This window comes from Salmo salar, chromosome 26 (assembly GCF_965601325.2).
Source record: "Salmo salar chromosome 26, fSalSal1, whole genome shotgun sequence".
Classification (NCBI taxonomy): Eukaryota; Metazoa; Chordata; class Actinopteri; order Salmoniformes; family Salmonidae; genus Salmo; species Salmo salar.
Genome location: NC_138316.1, coordinates 17,480,685 through 17,501,203, shown reverse-complemented (window position 1 = coordinate 17,501,203; position 20,519 = coordinate 17,480,685). Strand labels below are relative to the sequence as shown.

At 38.6% G+C, this 20,519-nt stretch overlaps 1 protein-coding gene and 1 long non-coding RNA gene across 2 annotated transcripts; both read right to left on the bottom strand.

The window, feature by feature from the left end:
* Window positions 1–5,108: 5,108 nt before the first annotated feature.
* LOC145850320 (uncharacterized) lies at window positions 5,109–8,504 on the bottom strand. Its single transcript, XM_082969913.1, has 6 exons — window positions 8,127–8,504; window positions 7,920–7,961; window positions 7,470–7,775; window positions 6,733–6,843; window positions 5,819–5,860; window positions 5,109–5,729 (listed from the first exon to the last, which is right to left on the bottom strand). The coding sequence occupies exons 1-5, from the start codon at window positions 8,149–8,151 to the stop codon at window positions 5,820–5,822; spliced, it is 525 nt and encodes a 174-aa protein (XP_082826039.1). The 5' UTR covers window positions 8,152–8,504; the 3' UTR covers window positions 5,109–5,729; window position 5,819.
* Window positions 8,505–12,929: 4,425 nt separating this feature from the next.
* Window positions 12,930–19,170, bottom strand: LOC123730811 (uncharacterized). Its single transcript, XR_014382821.1, has 7 exons — window positions 17,319–19,170; window positions 17,176–17,225; window positions 17,062–17,092; window positions 16,539–16,567; window positions 15,135–15,164; window positions 14,957–14,982; window positions 12,930–14,301 (listed from the first exon to the last, which is right to left on the bottom strand). It is a non-coding gene; the product is annotated as an uncharacterized LOC123730811 (long non-coding RNA).
* Window positions 19,171–20,519: the final 1,349 nt, after the last annotated feature.

Genomic DNA, 20,519 nt, shown 5'->3' with positions numbered 1-20,519 from the left:
TAAGAATGTAATTTGTGGTTTAATAGTATATACTGTATTTTAGCGTCTGAAGAACAAATACTCAACCACACAACAAACGGACAAATACTGAATGTGCACAGCAATCCACTCACCATTATTTCTAATCATTACAAACATACACAAACATTAACAAAAGCTTACTTTCTTCCCCATAGACCTGGATCTCCCCTGTTGACTTCACTTGATCCAGTAGAAGTGTATCTCTCGTGTACACACAGCTGTAGTTGCCTGAGTCTTCTCTTGTGAAATGGTGAAAATGGTGTCATCTTCACCTTTCTCCACAGGAGTCATTCTTTTACTTAATTCTCCGTACTGACCAATGATTAAAAGGTGAACCAACCATAAATGTATATGTTGTGCCCTTGTCCTGAGAGGATAGGGGTGGCAGGTAGCCTAGAGCTTAGAGTGTTGGATTAGTAACCTCAAGGTCGAATCCCCGAGCCAAAAAAGTCCAAATATTTTGTTATTCCCCTGAACAAGGCAGTTAACCCACTGTTCCTAGGCCGTCATTGAAAATAAGAATTTGTTATTAACTGACTTGCCTAGTTAAATAAAGGTAAAATAAATGACAAAATATTAGTTCAACATGTAGCTACAGTAAATGTAGTATGTTAATATTAACTAGCTGGCCTGGTGCATTGTTGCCCATGAAAGGAAGTTAGGCTTACGAGCAAGCATTTTAGTCAGGTAGCCAAGGACAACAAAAACTGAAAGCGTGTACTGTATGGCAGAGTCGAAGATGATGGCATTGGCGTTTCTATACAAGTAGGGTGAATAAACATGTTTGGCTTCCCCGGCGAACAATAGGCTAATTAGAGGCATGAAAACTATATTACCTGTCTTACTCACCTACTACCACGTAGACTGTGCAACACAAAAACTTCTCTTGCTACATGTGGAAATGAAAAAGAAGGGTTACTGTCAAAATGATTTATTTAAAAACGTAATACAATTTAGACATAGGTGTAAGATGACAGGCGCATGGGCCCTGTCATCTTACACCTGCTGCTGATGTTTCCCCTACGCCAGTGGTCACACCTTATGTTGAAGAGCAGTGTCATTAATGAAGTCAGTCTGGTACATACAGGGCCATACATTTGATAAATGTCACTGTTAACAGATTAGTTTAGCAAAATTCCATATTCCACATTCTAAACAGTAAACCAATTTGGCAAATTACAAGTTCAATACAGTTGATATGATTAAATTCTCAGTTTGTATACTTTATTGAACGTTTATTGAACATCACCCATCCTACCAGTCAGAGATTCAATTGACTGTGACTGCAACCATTTGGTACTTTATGTATCCCGCTGTAGAAGTAACTGTTTTAAATACATAACCCTTTATAGGTTCAATTACAATTGTTCCATATGTGGTAAGTACAGTAAAACATGTATTTTATATGGTATGACCACATATTTCTCAATAGAAAATATTTATCTGTCAGTGCATTACTGTTTGTCTCCTCCAGAAAGCAACATTATGATTAGCCTACCTTTTTTGAACAGCAGGAACTAACAGCCACTACAGTCAGTAGAAGTATGACCACAACAGCTGAACTCATCAATCGGATTACATTGACCAGTCTCACATGTTCAACTCCATAAGCTTCCCCAACTTCTTCTCCAGTCTCTGGCCCCTCTGTAAAGACCATTGATATATTAGTCTCTGGTGTTTCACTTGATGCTGTATCTGAGCATTGTCTTATGTCAGATTGTGTCACTTCTATGCGATGCTCGTTCCTCAATCAATCTGTTTTGTAGGATGTGGAACTCATATTCAAATTCAAATATTGCGCATCCGCCATTCAAATAATGAAAACATAGTTCCACATTTTTCTATTACAAAAGCTATGACGCCGATTTAATAGTTTGTCATTGTGAGAAAATAAAAACAAAGCGTTGGCTATCTCCTGCAAAACTATATGCAAGGACATTGGCCTCCAGTGCAGTGACTTCAAGTTGATCAGCTGCTTAGTTTACTGTTGTAAATGTTAGCTAGCTAGTTTACTGACATAGCTAGCTAGCTCTACCTTGCTTTGTTGGGTCAGCTGAGCACAACGGCTGACTCGGGACGGGAGGCTACTCAATGACTCACAGCAGAACAGCTACTTCATGAAAACTCAGAATAATTTTGAATTAGCACTACTACAGCAGCTTACTAGCTAGCTAGCTTTTGTTGAAAGCATTAAACATTGTATGTGCAGCACTAAGCAGGTAGGTTTGCAGCATCGTTTCACTGACTGGCTCAGCTAGCACTAGCAGGCCGCTAATGTTGGACACTTTTGTACTCTTATTTTACCAGGTAAGTTGACTGAGAACACATTCTCATTTACAGCAAAAACCTGAGGAATAGTTACAGGGGAGGAGAATGAGCCAATTGTAAGCTGGGGATGATTAGGTGGCCATAATTGTAGGAAGGCCAGATTGGGAATTTAGCCAGGACACCAGAGTTAACACCCCTACTCTTACAATAAGTGCCATGGGAACTTTAGTGACCACAGTGAGTCAGGACACCCCTTTAACATCCCACCCAAAAGACAGCACCCTACACAGGGAAATGACCCAATCACTGCCCTGGGGAATTGGGATATTTTTTTTAGCAGCATCTGGTCTTCCATCCAGAGACTGATCAGAACCAACCCTGCTTAGCTTCAGAAGCAAGCCAGCAGGGGGATGCATGGTTGTATGCTGCTGGCCTATTTATTCTAGCTTTATTGTCAAACTTGAGAAAGACTGCTTTGTAAAATGGGGCAACTAAGACTTCCTCACCAGACTTCCTCACCAAAAAAACCCGGCAAAATGATGGACTGATTGTTTTTCTTTGTTTAATTCAGACTGTTATGAGGCAGAAATGGGGTTCAGCAGACGATGTCACCTAGATAATATTTTTGAATGTTAGACAGCACATTGTAGCTGAACTACAGTACTTTTGATCAATCCCATTACCCTTTGTGAGATACAAGACAGATCAGTGCAGGCAGAATTGCCGCTCTATCTAACTTAAGACAATGGCATCAGGGTACATATAGCCCTTTTTTACAAAGCAATATATTGGCAAAAACAACTGCACTGAAACAAATTGACAAATATAATAGTATAGCAATCTACGCATTTAATCAATATAAACATACATTATACAATCGACACAAACATTGTCAGAATCTTACCTTCCACATCTCCATCTCCATAAACCTGAAAGACTAGATAATCCCCTGTTGAGTTCACCTGACTGGGTACAGGTTTATCTCTGGTGTACACACAGCTGTAGTTGCCTGAGTCCACTCTTGTAACATCTTTCATGGTGAAAATGGTGTCATTTTCACCTTTCTCCAATGCCGCAATTCTTATCCCAACTCCATTCTTGCAGAGGTAAACATTAACCTTGTCCCAGTTTCTTGGGATGCCAGTAGTGTTACATTTCAAGTCTACAGTCCATCCTTGAGTCACATTAGATGGTCCATAGAGCTTTGCGGGGAAGATCTCTGCATGAAACAAAATACTCAATAAGGGGTGAACCCTAAATTCTACTTAAAAAATAAAAAGCAGAACATTTCATTTAAGTGGAAGTAAAAATTTGCCCCTAAGTGTAAGTTGATTTAGTATTAAGAATGTAATTTGTGGTTTAATAGTATATACTGTATTTTAGCGTCTGAAGAAAAATACTCAACCACACAACAAATTGATAAATACTGAATATGCACAGCAATCCACTCACCATTATTTCTAATCATTATAAACGTACACAAACATTAACAAAAGCTTACTTTCTTCCCCATAGACCTGGATGACTAGTAAATTCTCGCCTGTTGACTTCACTTGATCTTGTAGAAGTTTATCTCTGGTGTACACACAGCTGTAGTTGCCTGAGTCTTCATTTGTAACATCCTTCATGGTGAAACTGGTGTCATCTTCACCTTTCTCCAGAACTGTCATTCTTATCCCAACTCCATTCTTGCAAAGGTAAACGTGAACCTCGACCCAGTGTTGTTCCAGGCCGACAATGCTACATTTAAAATCTATATTACCCCCTTCTCTCACCATGAATGTTGGTGCAAAGAGCCTCGCAGGGTAGGTATCTGCATAGATCAGAATACTCAATAAGTGAATAACTTCCAAGAATAAGTGGATGATAAACAGCTGTTTGTTTGAATAAAATGTCATTTTTAGTTTTCTGAGTACTGTATATACTGTAGATACTATATTTTTAAACATAAATATTTTACCTGTGTATTCAGATTTGGCAAGTTTGGATGCTGTGACTACTTGGAACAAGAATACTTGATTAAGTCCTGTTTCTCTATAATGCAGATGAGCTTTGTAAGATACTAGAAACATAGAACATGTAAATAAATGTTGCTCTTGATTATTTCTATCACTGGAAAAGTAGAACATACTCACAGATCACAAGCCATATGAGTCCTAATGCTGCCATGATGTATTGGCTGAGACTTTGTGTAGAGGTTTGGTTTCAGAGAAATACAATGTTTATGTGCCTCACAAATGTAGGCCCATAACAGTAACCTCACATTGTACGAATAAAACAACGGACTATAGCTCAAATACTGAGAATGGATTCAGCCATACTTTTGTAACAAAGCATTCAATCCCTTATACGTTCAGTTTCAAGACTAGGTGTGTCATTCGAGAAATGAAGAGGTTCTGTTATATTCATAGCACTATATGGCTAACTGATACAGTTTCGCATGTAGCTATACAGTAAATGACAAAAAATAAATAAGAGAAGAATTGTCCATGAATCTTTTCATAGACAAGAACTGTGTGAAATAAATATCTATTAAAAAAAACTTCATCCAAAAACTATCTTTTGGTATTTGTTTCATTAGTCCATTGCATGTCAACAATGAAGTTTTGAAGATATATAACTTTCAAAATACAGAAATCTGGCCCGTATTGTGCATTTTGTATCAGATGATGCAAAATGCATTATATGTGCCAGATATCAGTATTTTTAAAGTTACATATTTTCTAAACTTGATTGATGACATGCAAAACATTTTGGGACTATATCAACAATGGACTAATGAAACAAATACCAAAATATAGTTTTTGGGTGGAGTTTTCCTTCAATATACAAAAAAAGCCTTATACTCCTGAATCTTAAGATGAATTATTAACTGGGTGGTTCCAGCCCTGAATGCTGATTGGCTGACAGCCGTGATATATCAGACCGTATACCATGGGTATGACAAAACATTTATTTTTACTGCTCTAATTACACCGGTAGCCAGTTTATAATAGAAATAAGTCACCTCAGGGATTTGTGATATATGGCTATATGGTATTCATAATAACAGCCCTTAGCCGTGGTATATTGGCCATAAACCACACACCCTAGTGCCTTATTGCTTAATTATACCAATAAACAAACTATATACATTCTTAAGCATTCTGTCAATATATTCTGAATTAATTCCTTTACAGTGAACGTCACTACCCCATAGCATCAGGTAATGTTACAACACATGTGTAGCAGATAAAGCCAAAAACAGTACTACAAATAACCATTGAGAAAAGTATCATTGGTTATTGATTGTAGGTTGCTCATTCATTTCCCACATTTTCTCGACAAAAGGCTGTCCCTGTAAAGCAAACTTGCCCCTTGGGGTCACCGTCAAATTGTACCATTGGACCAGGTTGGCAGATTACAGTACATACTGTAGTAGTCCTTTTTAGCTTCAGTGCCTGTGAAAATGAAACAAAGTCCATTGGTTCGATATCTCTTGTTGTGCAACATTAGTATGAATATGATAATAGACTATTATTAGGCTTACCTCAAGTATCTTCCTTGGGCAGTCGCTGCTTGGCTCTTTTCTCTACAATATATTAACACATATCTTAGCATGTTAATAACTTTTTGCCAACAGACAAATAAAAGCCCATTGATAATTTATATCCCACTAAAATGTAACAGCATAATCCCTTGTTATAGGTTCAATCACAATGATGCCATGTGTGAGGAATACAGTAAAACTAGTGTTTAATGCTCCATGAATGTAGTTATATTTAAGAGCAGTTATTAGCGACTGCAATTATAATGTGTTATGCATGTCTCATAAGGCGTTATACACTGAGTATACCAAACATTATGAACAACTTCCTAATATTGAGTCCCCCCCTCCTTGCCCTCAGAACAGCCTCAGTTAGTCGGGACATGGACTCTACAAGGTGTTGAAAGCTTTCCCCAGGGATGCTGGCCCATGTTTACTCAAATGCTTCCCACAGTTGTCAAGTACACACAGGAAACTGTTGAACGTGGAAAAGCCCAGCAGCGTTGCAGCTCCTGACACAAGCCAGAGCGCCTGGCACCTACAACCATACCCATTCAAAGGCTCTTAAATCTTTTGTCTTGCCCATTCACCCTCTGAATGGCACACATACGCAATCCATGTCTCAATTGTCTCAAGGCTTAAAAATTCTTCTTTAACCTGTCTCCTCCCCTTCATCTACACTGATTGAAGTGGATTTAACAAGTGACATCAATAAGGGATCATAGCTTTCACCTGGATTCACCTGGTCAGTCTATGTCATGGAAAGAAAAGGTGTTCCTAATGTTTTGTATACTCAGTGTACGTGTGCTTGTAATGCATTATGACGAGAGTATTCATAGGAAGGGTTACCAAAAGTTGTTATCTGTCAGTAGATTACTAGTGTATGTCATTCAGAAAAGAGACATCATCATAATTACCTGTTTTTGAACAGCATGAACTAACAGCCACTACAGTCAGCAGAAGTATGACCACAACAGCTGAACTTATCAGTCGGATTACATTGACCAGTATCACATCATGTGCAGCCTCTGAAATAGAGACCAAATGTAGATGGATGCATCATCAATTAGACAGAACTTATTATAAGTGTATCCATGTGGTCAATGACATGGAATAAACCCCCCACCATCTAACACACCATAAAACTTCCCGTATAACATCAATAAGGACATATCTAACTTCAATGGAAGTAGAAAGTATATAATCGGCCAGAGGAATAGTCAATGTTACCAGAGGAGGCTGGTGGAGGACAGGACCGTTCCACTTATTCCATTCCTGCCTTTACAATGAGCCCATTCTCCTATAGATCCTCCCACCAGCCTCCTCTGATGTTAACCAGTGGAAGATTCGGATGGGATCAGTTTTGCCAAACTGCCCCTGTAATTCTTTTTTTTTGCTCATTCAAAATTCACAGTTATAATGGAAGCCTGGAGGCTCTTCTAGTCATGAAGATATTTCAAATGTCTATGGATATTTCAAATGTCTATGGATAGCCTGATATTGGCTTAATGTCCTCCAATTCAGACAAAGTCAAAATAATAATGCATATCAATAAGAGCTATGAACTCTAACCTATGCAGACACTTAATTAACTGCCCCCCCCCCCAAAGGCCTAATTAATTAATTAACAAAAAAAATCACAAATAAATCCTACCTTCGTTGACCTGGATGGCTACTAAATCCTTGCCTGTTGAGAACACCTGACTGGGTGCGAGTTTATCTCTGGTGTAGACACAGCTGTAGGTGCCTGAGTCATTTCTTGTAACATCCTTCATGGTGAAAATGGTATCACCTGCCCCTTTCTCCAGAACCTTCATTTTCATCCCAACTCCATTCTTGCAAATGTACACATGAACCTTGTCCCAGGATCTTTTGATGCCAGAGATCTTACACTTCAAAACTATAGTATCTCCCTTTCTAACTTGAGACTTTGATCCAAAAAGCATGGCGGGGTAGACAGCTACATCATTTGAGAGTGAAAGAGAGCATTAAGGACAATTAAACGTCTTTTTAATAAACATGTTTGGAATAAAACGGCTTAAACTGTAGATGAACGCAAATGATTTGATCTCTGCATTTTAGGATTTAAAAAATGTCCTTTTACCTATTTCCTCTGAGATGGCCAGTACACCTGCTGTTACTGTGACTGTGTAGAAATAATGGGAGATTTACACAACAGGCAGTTTCAATAGAAATCCATAAAACATACAACTATTAGTAGTAGATTGACTGCATACTGAGTACGTACTGTATGTACGGATCATTTTGAGACCATATGCTTACTCTAATCTGTATTTGTAAAGATACTCACATATCATAAGAAAGATGGGACCCATGATGTGACTTGTAGCCTTTTGTGATTCTCTAGGCCTATCTGACACTATAAAAGACTGAGGGGAAGGTAGGCATCATCATGTACAGTTTTTAAGTGTGAATATCCGGGAAACAATAGGGGCCTATTAGAAGCGTCTTTGATCATGATGTGAGGTTGCATCACAGAGCTTCCAATGACCCACGTCACCCTGCTTATATTAAAGACACACATAGTCAAATGTCTTAGGTCATTTCATCTAGTAGTTACATAATAATTACCTGGTTGTTAGTGTGATTCACCATAACAAGCACCGGTACTTAGGTATTACCTTTGAGTTCTCTCCCATAAGTACCACACACCTTTCTGATGAATACCAGGTAATACATTAAATGAGATGGCTGAACGCAGCACGACTTCTTTTTATAACCTGTGTGATTGTTTACACACACTTATCAGTAGAAAAGAGATCATGAAAATAATATATTACAATGGCCATTCATCTTTAAAGAGAGACCCTGTGTGCATGAATATATTGTGATGAATATAACAACAAATATATCTAGGGTAAATGCTCGCTAATGCAGCAGCTTTTAGGAAGCAGTGATTTTGACACTTTCTATGATACTATGTTCTGATTACAATACAACCCAAACATGTATTTGTTCAATCAATTACTATGGGTTACTACTTTATCATCTTCTTTGACTTTCTAGTACTCTGTCACCTTGATAACTGTATCATTACAGTTAGAGACTAGAGGCTGTGGGATTCATATGTAGTGACTAGTGGTGCAGGTTGGGTATCTCAAGTGGACATTTGTTTTAAACAACATTTGATCTTTGAGTCTGTTTTAGGTAGGGCTTTGTAAGCTATGTGGAGTAACAGTGTTACATTAGGCCTTTTTGAAATGTGTAACACATGGTCTTCCCATTAACTTTCAAATGTGGGGTTCCAAACTCCCCAGGCCTATGATACTGAGCTTAGAAAAAGCTCACACCAACACATTTATAATGAGTAGAAACATTTCCAACAATGGTATCCAACAATGATATTGTAGTATGTAGTAGGCAATCATATCAAAACAGGCAATCATATCAACTAGAGTTTGCAAGAGAGCATGTGTAACATCTCTCTTTATGTTGTCTGTCTTATGATTATAAGAATGGAAGTCGGGGCATGTGATATCATTTGAACTTTACTGAAACCATTGCAGGGATCCATACATTGTTGTTCACTAGCTCAGTAGCTCAACTAGTGCATGAGTAAAACATTAAATGGAATACTGAGTCTGTCAGTCATCAACATAATGAAAATGTGGAGTTGAAAAACAGTAATGTCCACTACATTAAACTACAGCATGCAAGGAGTGAGTAGACAAGACAGATATTGTATGTTTGCACAATGCAAGATCAACAGTCCACATGTAATGTATGGCTTGAAAATAGATTGCAGCTTGCCGTTATTAAATGTACTGACAACATCCTGTCTACGTGTGTGGTCTGGTACACGGCTTCTGCTTTAGGCCCTTCAGTTGCTGCGTCTGAGAACAAAAACCACAGAAAACGTCAGGTCCACATCCTTCATTGTGACTTGACATGTAGATGGAAGCTATGTGTGGAGAGACCCCAAGTCTTATTTATATTCCTGTGTTCATCATTATACATTTTAACTTCAGTGCTTCTCTGTAAACAGCATTGCGTGTGAAATACTGTGAGACAGAGCTCATGGCTAAATATAGGAATGTGACTGAATAGGTCTACATCTGGACATGTTTTCTATACAAACAGCCTCTTACACCTCTCATGATCAGAAATAACATCCCCAACAGAGAAACTTAAAACTTACTACTTGACTTTCATGAAAATCCCCAAACTATACCAAAGTTCCCTGTGTCCCATATTTCAAGACATTGAACTCACCATGTTTGGACAGAAGTAACTAACAGCCACTACAGTCAGTAGAAGTATGACCACAACAGCTGAATTTATCAATCGGATAACATTGACAAGTCTCACATCATGTGCAGCCTCTGAAATACAGAGTGGATGGATGAATTCACATTTTTTGTCAATTTATTTGGTCTCTTAACCTCTTCCTTTCATATAGTGATTATAAATAAAAGAAAAGTGTTTACAAAAGTTTTATGCTATACATTCTCACCATTAACCTGAAGAAAGGCTGAATTATTTCCATATAATTTCCTGTCTGTATTATCCAGGGGTTTTGATTGCAGATCAAGCACACAACTGTAGTTGCCTGTGTCATTGTTAATAACACTTTTAATTGTAAAAGTTGCCTCCATCAGATTCACATCAAACTCCTTCATCTGAACAGCAGTGCCGTTCTTGCAGAGGTAAAAGTGACTGGTCATTTCTATTCTCTGGGGGGTTCTAATAATAGTACATTGGAAATCCACATCCTCTCCCTCTCTTACAGTGCTTGAGCCTGAAAGTGATATGTCTGCAGGGAGAATCCGGTCTGCATGAGGTGAAAAAAGAGAGGAATAGGAAAGGTGTGTTTGTAGTCACATTGAAATATGTGTATCAAAAATATTTGCAAGTATTTTGTAGCAGCCGTTTTGGCCTGTTTATGTGTTGTGTGTATGTTCAGGTCTTCCCTGTGGCTCAGTTGGTAGAGCATGGTGTTTGCAATGCCAGCATGGTGTGTGCAACGCCAGGGTTGTGGGTTCGATTCCCAAGGGGGCCAGTACAAAAAAAAAAAAAATGTATGAAATGTATGCATTCACTACTGTAAGTCGCTCTGGATAAGAGCGTCTGCTAAATGACTAAAATGTTCTGTCAAGGAATATTTCTACTTGTTTTGTACACTAGAGGGCACTATATGTTGGGGCCATGGGTCACAGGTCACATGTGCATATAGGTGACCAGGAAGGGTTAACACAGGTGAGAGGAGAGAACATACAGTTGTTACCATATCACAGATATAGCTTAAAGAATGCATGCCTCTGCAACTTTTCTATAGGAATATGAGTTTTGGATCTATTTATATTTTATATGTGCAATAAATGGGAACTTCACCCAAAAAGAGTAACGTTTGGAAAGCAGATTTTTTTGGTGGACGTGTTATGGACAGCTCTCTCCTGTGCTAGTGGCATGTCATAGGAATTCGCCACTACATGTATTGTATCCATATGTTCAATATTTCTAACAACAATAACATATCCAGAGAGTAAATAATCCTTACCCATCACCTGGATGGAAAGTGAATTATCTCCAGTTCCTTGCGCTTCAGAGAGTGGATATTGGGTTTTAGAGAACACACAGCTGTAATTGCCACTCTGTTGGCTAGTTACACTTTTCATGGTGAAAAGGGTATCATATGTTTCACATTTGTCCACATACACTGCAACCCCATCCAAACACAAGTACACATGTACCACTTCTGATTCATCCTTGCGCCCAAATGTACTACATTTTACTACTAGGTCACTGTCCTCCATTATTCTTGTTTCTGTCCCATAGATCTTTGCTGGAAAAATGTCCTTTACTAATATTTGAAAAAAGGAAAAGTAGTGAAACATGCATGTACAGTATTTTTGTGTACCATATTATATTGAAAACATCATTCCTATTGGTTATTTAATGTTGCTACACATAGGTTATAAAGAAAAATATTGACATTGTAATTTCATAATATATCTGCAGCCAATAGTGGAATGATACTGTTTCACAGTATTAATTACACGTCAGTGTTGTGATTGGCTGGGATATTTGCCGATTGATTTCTCACGCCAGAGCGGCATGTGTTGTCAAAATGGGAAAGTTGTTCTGATTTTGTGGCTGTGTCGACCAAAACTGCTGTTTGACGCTGGTGGACCAAGACCGAAACAAACTTTTGTTTTGTTCCACAAGCTTCAAACAGCTGTAAAAATGATATTTTTGCTTATTAAAAGTATATTTCACAGCGATTTAGATGGTACAATGATTACGTACACTATTCAGTGCTGGTTTTGTAACAAACTGAAATTGAGCGAACAGTGTAGAATTTCTGCAACCAGAAAATGCGCAATTGCCGCTAGATAACACAGCCACAAAGTCAGAACAGCTTTCCCAGTTTGACAACAGACGGCAGAACAAAATCAATAGGCGAATATCACAGCCAATCACAACACTGGCGGGTAAGTAATACTGTGAAACACTATCATTACACTATTAGCGCTAGATATATTATGAACATTTTCGAAAATTAAAATACAAAAATTCAACAACAAAAAATCCTATGTGTAGCACCTTTCAATTAAAATTCAATCTTTAAAAAATTCAAAAACATACTAGAACTTTTTTTGTTAACGATAACTACGTTAATGAAAGAATGTTGACATACCTTTTGTTTGGGCTATGGTCTCTTTTGACAAGGAACCTTTGATGAGAAAATACATTTGGCAGTAAATTGCAAAACGTGAAACAAATTGAAAGTTAATATTGTTACGAAAATATGATAAAATAGGTTAATTGTTTGAAATATACTCACACAGGATAAAGATGAACATGATCATGGTGTTAAAGTTTTGTTGAAACATTAGGTAACTCTCTCTACCTTGGGTATTTGTGGTATGGATTTAAAGACCAGTTTTCTATCGAGACATACATCTTTACCAAATACGGGCAGAGTGTAGTCTACTGAATGATGTAATTTCCTCATTTGGAGTGAAACTAGATACACTTTCCCGACAGGATAAGGCCAAAAGTATCTTTAATTGTGTGATTTTCTGGTCCGCATGACTCAAAACACAGACAACAGGAAGGTTTATAATTAAATATACAATATTTATTACTTGCCTACCACCATACATTCATTTAACAAAATAAATTACATTATGTACAGTTTATTGAACATTTTACCCACCACTCCGCCCACAAAACCAAAGGCCTGATTGATATCGACAACAACCTAGTCTGGTAGGTTCAATTAACATTATTTTAAGTTAAATTATAATTGTGTCATGAGTGAGGAGCACAGGGAGATTTAGGCATACTGTAGATTCCATGTAAGAATTATCAAGAAAATAGTAGTGTTATTCTGTCAGTGCATCACTACTGTACTGTATGTCATCCAGGAAACAGATCATTATATGTTTGGACAGTAGTAACTAACATATAATACAGTCAAAAGAAGTATAACCACAACAACTGAATTTATCAGTCGGATTACATTGACCAGTCTCACATCATGTGTAGCCTCTTTATGGACCTCTTGATGAAACTCTTCTGAAATACAGAACAGAGAGACATACGTATTTACACAGAAGTTGTCATATAGTCAGTATAAACACTTGATTATCCATCCATATACAACACAAAGTAGGTCCTACCTTTTCCCTCCTTGTAGACCTGAATGATGGCTAGATTGACACTTGTTGCGTTCACTTGACTGAGTTTTAGTTTGAATATGGTGTGCTGTACACACAGCTGTATATGGCTGTGTCCTCTCATTTTACATCCTTGATGGTGAAAATGGTGTCATCTTCACCTTTCTCCAGCTCTCTTACTCTCATTCCACTTCCATTCTTGCAAAGGTAAACATAGACCTTGCTTAACGGTTTTCTGGTGCCTGTAGTGCTGCACTTCACATTGTCACATGCGTCGTTGAAGGGGGACCAAAACGTAGCGGGTAAAGTGCTCATCTTCTTCATTTTATTAAAGAAAACACTTAATCAAAATAAACAAATGACAAAAACGGTCCAGTAAGGTGCTCAGACTATACTAGAAACAACCACCCAGAAACACAAGTGAAAACAAACACAACTAAATATGGCCTCCAATTAGAGACAAGAACAACCAGCTGCCTCTAATTGGAGGTCATTGCCAAAACCCACATAGAAATAGAAAAGCTAGATTAAACATAGAAATAGGAAAACTAGAATCTAAACCCACAATACCCAAACACACAAAACAAACACTCCCCTGCCACGCCCTGACCAACTATAATGACAAATAACCCCTTTTACTGGTCAGGACGTGACACACATCGACTGTCCTTCCTTCTCTCATGTGAGTACTAGATCCATAGAGCTTTGCTGGGTAGATATTAGCTTCATCATTGAAGAGTCAAAAATAAAATTTATGAATAAAAATGTAAGTCTCAGAAGTTCCAATGTTTAGAATGAATTTGGCATACACAACTTCTGCATCTGGGCCTTGATTTGCTGCATCTGTGGATGAAAAGACCCCAACATATTGTATCAGATCCAGTATATCCTTCATCACATTAGATGACAGCTGTGTGTGCAGAGAGACTTTAATTTTTTTTATCTTGTATTAGACATTTCTCAGTTTTCAGGATATTGTAGGATCCAAGATAAGGTAGGACAATGTCATTAAGACAATGATTAAATAGGTTTATTACAGAAGCAATGCTAAATTGAAGCGTGTTCACCACATTATACACCACAGCTCTGAGGACATTCAAAGGAAACACAAGTCTATTCTCTGCCCAGAGGAAACACACCCAGATCATCTTGGTTCTCTTTATGTGAAGTACCAACAAAAAATCTTTGGTTTCCTGTGCCAACTGCTACTTATGTCAGGAATGACACCATTGACAGAGAAAGTGAGTCAAGATATTTTTCAAGGTCAGTGACAAAACCTGACTCGTTCTGCCTGCCATGTATGGAAATCCAAAAGTACACCTAACTTTACGGTGGAGAGTACAGTATATATTGTTACTATTTCAACATTTTGAACTCACCTCAATAAAATGTAAATGTAAAAATAGAAGAGGAATACATTGAATTTTGAATTATAACTAAGAGTCATTAAAATCATTAGTTATCATTAGTCAAAGTTCATTTGGAACTCACAGCTCACCGGAATTTCTTGGTATATGGCATCGTCTGTTTTGGAGATAAGATGGAAGTTAAATATATTTAATTAAAACAATTTTTGCAAAAGTTTTTCACCCAAGGGCCTAAAATGTGTTATATAACCATTTACCCAGCCTTTTAAATTTCACAATATAATCAATGCATTTGTTAGCATTTCTCACCCAAGTTGTTTTACGTCTCAATCTCATCACCTGTTTTGAAGATTAGATGTTAAAACCATTAATTTAGACAATATTCTCTCAAGGCGTTGCATATTAGTTTAGTCATATCCATTTACCCAGTATCAGAAATGTCAGAATAACTTTAAAAATTATTTTTTTTTTAAAGTAAAATATACAGCATCATTATTATCATAATTTTATTATCTTAGCATTTCTCATCCAAATGTTGTATCGCCTGTTTGGGTGATTAGAAGATGAAATATCTAAGTCATAAAAAACAAATTTAAAAAACAACAGAAAAACTTTTTTTATTCAAGGTGCTAAAAACCTTAAATAAAACATCTCCCAAACAAGTTTTTAATTTACCCAGTATTGCAAATGTAAGAATGAAAAAACATATTATTATTATTAACATCGTAATGAGTACATTTTTATGCATCATATTATCTAAGCAGTTCTCATACACATTCTGGTACACCACCCCACCTGTTTGGTGGCTAAGATGAAAATGATCACAATAAGAAATGTAGACTGTTTTAAAGCAAGGCAATGAAACTTGTTAAGTTCCCTAGCAAGAAAATCTAAAATGTCCCTGACCAACAATGTAAATGAAACAGGTGGGGTTTTAAGAGGGGTTCTGAAAGACACACGGGTGTGTCCACTGAAAGTTGACTAGCAACAATGGGAATCTAAAAGACAGCCACCATGAATGCCCACTAAATTTGCCCAAGAAGAGGCAAACAAAAGAAAAACCCACACCAAACAGGGAGCCAACCAAAAAGTGGAGTGAAACAAAAACAGGGATAAAGGATGGTTTGTCTAGAAATCAAACTAGGGAGAGCCAACTAAAGGTGCTAACCCTTCACATCTCTCAAGACAACTAGAGCACTGGGTCAGCCACTCTTAAATAGCACCAGGTGAAACACCTTCCCACGAACGAGATGGCAACCAGCACAGGTGTAACACATACTTTTTAATTTTTTTATTTAACCTTTATTTAAATAGGCAGGTCAGTTAAGAACAAATTCTTATTTACAATGGCGGCAAACCCTAACCCAGATGACGCTGGGACAATTGTGCGCTGCCCTATGGGACTCCCAATCACAGCCAGTTGTGATACAGCCTGGAATCAAACCAGGGTCTGTAGTGACGCCTCTAGCACTGAGATGCAGTGCCGTAGACTGCTGTGCCACTCGGGAGCCCAAACTAAATAACGAGGTGGCAGCAATCGGTGGGCCCTACATGCTAACAAGCTATATGTGCTTAAGTCCAACCTCACATCAAATGGAAAAAACTAAACTTTTAACAAACTAATTTAATGACCATTTACTTAGTATCAGCATGGTCAGTATTTTAAAACACACTTACAGCTAAACATTATCCCACATTTGTTTTTGGTCTTACCTGCAACACTTTCATAAGCAAATTCATCACTGAGAAAGAAACAAGATACTGTGCATTAGAAATTGGTTCCATTATAAACCGGGTGGTTCGAGCCCTGAATGCTAATTGGCTGACAGCCATGATACATCAGACCGTATACCACGTGTATGACAAAACATAGATTTTTTTCTGCTGTAATTACGTTGGTAACCAGTTTATAATAGCAATAAGGCACCTCTGGGGTTTATAATATATAGCCAATATACCACGGCTAAGGGCTGTGTCCAGGCACTCCGCGTTGAGTCGTGTATAAGAACAGCCCTTAGCCGTGGTATATTGGCCATATACCACACCTCCTCTGCCTTATTGCTTAATTAAAGCATTCATATTATTCATATACACCTTTATGTAGAAGCAGCCCACCTTTATGTTTTTCCATTGCTTCATTACAGTAGAAGTACAGAATGTAGTCTGTGACAATTAAATTAAAATAAATAATTTTGATATAATTAAGTAAAATGTCAAATATACATGATTTTCCTACCTGGATTCTTCCTCCATGTTTGAAGTTCCGTCTAAGACAAAGAAATATCCCAGAATGTGAAATAAAGGTTCATTAATAGAACAATAGTTTTAGCGGAAAGCTTAAAAAACATACCGTCACCCTCCTCTGTCATTGGCACATCGTTCTCCTCCTGTTGTGGTGTTCTGGAGGAAATATACATGTGAAACGTTCAATCATTATACATTATCATGCTAAACCAGCAAGCTATAACATGGTCAACAAAACTATAAGCTTACCTTCCACAATAACATTGTAAAGCTCCTGTCAAAAAATAAATGTAACATTATTGGTTAAATTCTATCATAACAACGATAGTACATTCAATCCAGATATGGAATGTATTAGTTTGATAAACATTATTCTATATGAATTAGCAGGGGCGCAACTTTGGTTTTAGAAGTGGGGGTGACATAATTATTATTTTATTTATTTTTTTAAATGTATTCAGTTGGATAAACACTCCAAACAGCCTACCCGACCGCTCGTGGGCGTCTGCATGGTCCTAAAGCACGCCGTTACCTCCTTTTGTATCACATTCCAATGATAAAACTGGGTGGGGGACAAAAATGCAATTTCAGAATGTGGGAGGGACATGTCCCCAGTGTTCCCAGTGAAAGTTGCGTCGCTGTGAATTAGACCAGTATTGTTGACTAACCCCATTCCGTACAAATTTGCGTACCTGCAGCATTCAAACGAGTCCGCAATGAATTCTGATGGGACTGTAGCGACTGTGTCGGCATCAAAATCTGGGGTGTGAACTACGTTTCTATTCAAGTGTTGATTGACATGGTAATGGCCCGATAGTATTGGAGAAAAGTTGAAAAAACTGACCCCTCCGACGCTGTACGTTAAATTGTGACGTGTCATGACGTAACATACACCGTGCATAACGCAATTCATTCTGTGTCGTACAGCCTCTCTCCACCAGGTGTAGCACTTCTCTTGCAGTTTAAAATCAAGAAAGGGACAGGATAAGGGGGAAACCTAGTCAATTGTACAATTGAATGCATTCATTTTTTGCATGATGGTTGGGCCTGCGAGGACATAGGCCCACCCACTTGGGAGCCAGGACCACCCACAGCCAATCAGAATGAGTTTTTCCCCACAAAAGGACTTTATTACAGACAGAAATACTCCTCAGTTTCATCAGCTGCCTGGGTGGCTGGTTTCAGACAATTACACGTGGTCTGTGGTTGAGAGGCCGGTTGGACGTACTGCCAAATTCTCTAAAACGACGTTGGAGGTGGCTTATGGTAGCGAAATTAACATTAGATTCTCTGGAAACAGCTCTGGTGGACATTCCTGCAGTCAGCATCCCAACTGCACGCTCCCTCAAAACTTGAAGAATCTGTGGCATGGCATTGTGTGACAAAACAGAACATTTTTGAGTGGCTTTTGATCATGCTGTTTAATCAGCTTCTTGATATGCCACACCTGTCAGGTGGATGGATTATCTTGGCAAAGGAGAAATGCTCACTAACAGGGATGTAAACACATTTCTTCACAAATAAAGAGAAATAAGCTTTTTGTGCGTATGGAACATTTCTGGGATCTTTTATTTCAGCTCATGAAACATGGGACCAACATTTTACGTGTTGCGTTTATATTTTTGTTCAGTAGTGTTTACAAGTGTCACGGATCCTTCCGGAACTTTCATTACGCACACCTGTCCCCTATTCCCACTGATTAGTACTTGTATAAGCGTGCCCTTTGGTTGCCATTGGGCTGTCGATTATTGTTACAATGTCTGTTGGTGCGTGTGAGTACCTGTGCTGTGTGTTTTGGGCTTTCGTGCCCTTGTGGATTGCGCAGGTCATTACGCGTCTCATCCCGTGTGTTAATCATTGTGAGCGTCTGTTATTTATTCGAGGTACTCCTCGCTCTTTTGTTTGGGTTTCAACCCTGTGTTTTGTGACGTGTTTGTTTGGTCTTCGTCCCCGTGCCTTTACACGGCACGCCGTAATTTGGGCATAATAAAAATAAAAAAAACGCATTCCTGTGCCTGTCTCCCGATCCCTTCATACCAGCGTGACAACAAATTAGTAATACATTGTGAATGTAGTTTTAAATGTTTCCGAGCAGTTATTAGCTCCTACAGTGGGGGAAAAAAGTATTTGATCCCCTGCTGATTTTGTACGTTTGCCCACTGACAAAGAAAGGATCAGTCTATAATTTTAATGGTAGGTTTATTTGAACAGTGAGAGACAGAATAACAACAAAAATATCCAGAAAAACGCATGTCAAAAATGTTATAAATTGATTTGCATTTTAATGAGGGAAATAAGTATTTGAACCCCTCTCAATCAGAAAGATTTCTGGCTCCCAGGTGTCTTTTATACAGGTAACGAGCTGAGATTAGGAGCACACTCTTAAAGGGAGTCCTCCTAACTGCAGCTTGTTACCTGTAAAAAAGACACCTGTCCACAGAAGCAATCAATCAATAGGATTCCAAACTCTCCACCATGGCCAAGACCAAAGAGCTCTCCAAGGGTGTCAGGGACAAGATTGTAGACCTACACAAGGTTGGAATGGGCTACAAGACCATCGCCAAGCAACTTGGTGAGAAGGTGACAACATTTGGTGCGATTATACGCAAATGGAAGAAACACAAAAAAACTGTCAATATCCCTCGGCCTGGGGCTCAATGCAAGATCTCACCTCGTGGAGTTGCAATGATCATGAGAACAGTGAGGAATCAGCCCAGAACTACACGGGAGGATCTTGTCAATGATCTCAAGGCAGCTGGGACCATAGTCACCAAGAAAACAATTGGTAACACACTACGCCGTGAAGGACTGAAATCCTGCAGCGCCCGCAAGGTCCCCCTGCTGAAGAATACATATACATGCCCGTCTGAAGTTTGCCAATGAACATCAATGATTCAGAGGACAACTGGTGAAAGTGTTGTGGTCAGATGAGACCAAAATGGAGCTCTTTGACATCAACTCAACTCGCCGCGTTTGGAGGAGAAGGAATGCTGCCTATGACCCCAAGAACACCATCCCCACCGTCAAACATGGAGGTGGAAACATTATGCTTTGGGGGTGTTTTTCTGCTAAGGGGACAGGACAACTTCATCGCATCAAAGGGATGATGGACAGGGCCATGTACCGTCAAATCTTGGGTGACAACCTCCTTCCCTCAGCCAGGGCATTGAAAATGGGTCGTGGATGGGTATTCCAGCATGACAATGACCCAAACACACGGCCAAGGCAACAAAGAAGTGGCTCAAGAAGAAGCACATTAAGGTCCTGGAGTGGCCTAGCCAGTCTCCAGACCTTAATCCCATAGAAAATCTGTGGAGGGAGCTGAAGGTTCGAGTTGCCAAACGTCAGCCTCGAAACCTTAATGACTTGGAGAAGATCTGCAAAGAGGAGTGGGACAAAATCCCTCCTGAGATGTGTGCAAACCTGATGGCCAACTACAAGAAACATCTG

Coding starts and splice junctions, on each gene's coding strand:
- LOC145850320 (XM_082969913.1), bottom strand. CDS start 8,151: ATGGGTCCCATCTTTCTTATGATAT. Junction 7,776..7,919: donor GGCCATCTCAGAGGAAATAG/GTAAAAGGACAT, acceptor CAAATGATGTAG/CTGTCTACCCCGCCATGCTT. Junction 6,844..7,469: donor AGCCATCCAGGTCAACGAAG/GTAGGATTTATT, acceptor TCTCTATTTCAG/AGGCTGCACATGATGTGATA.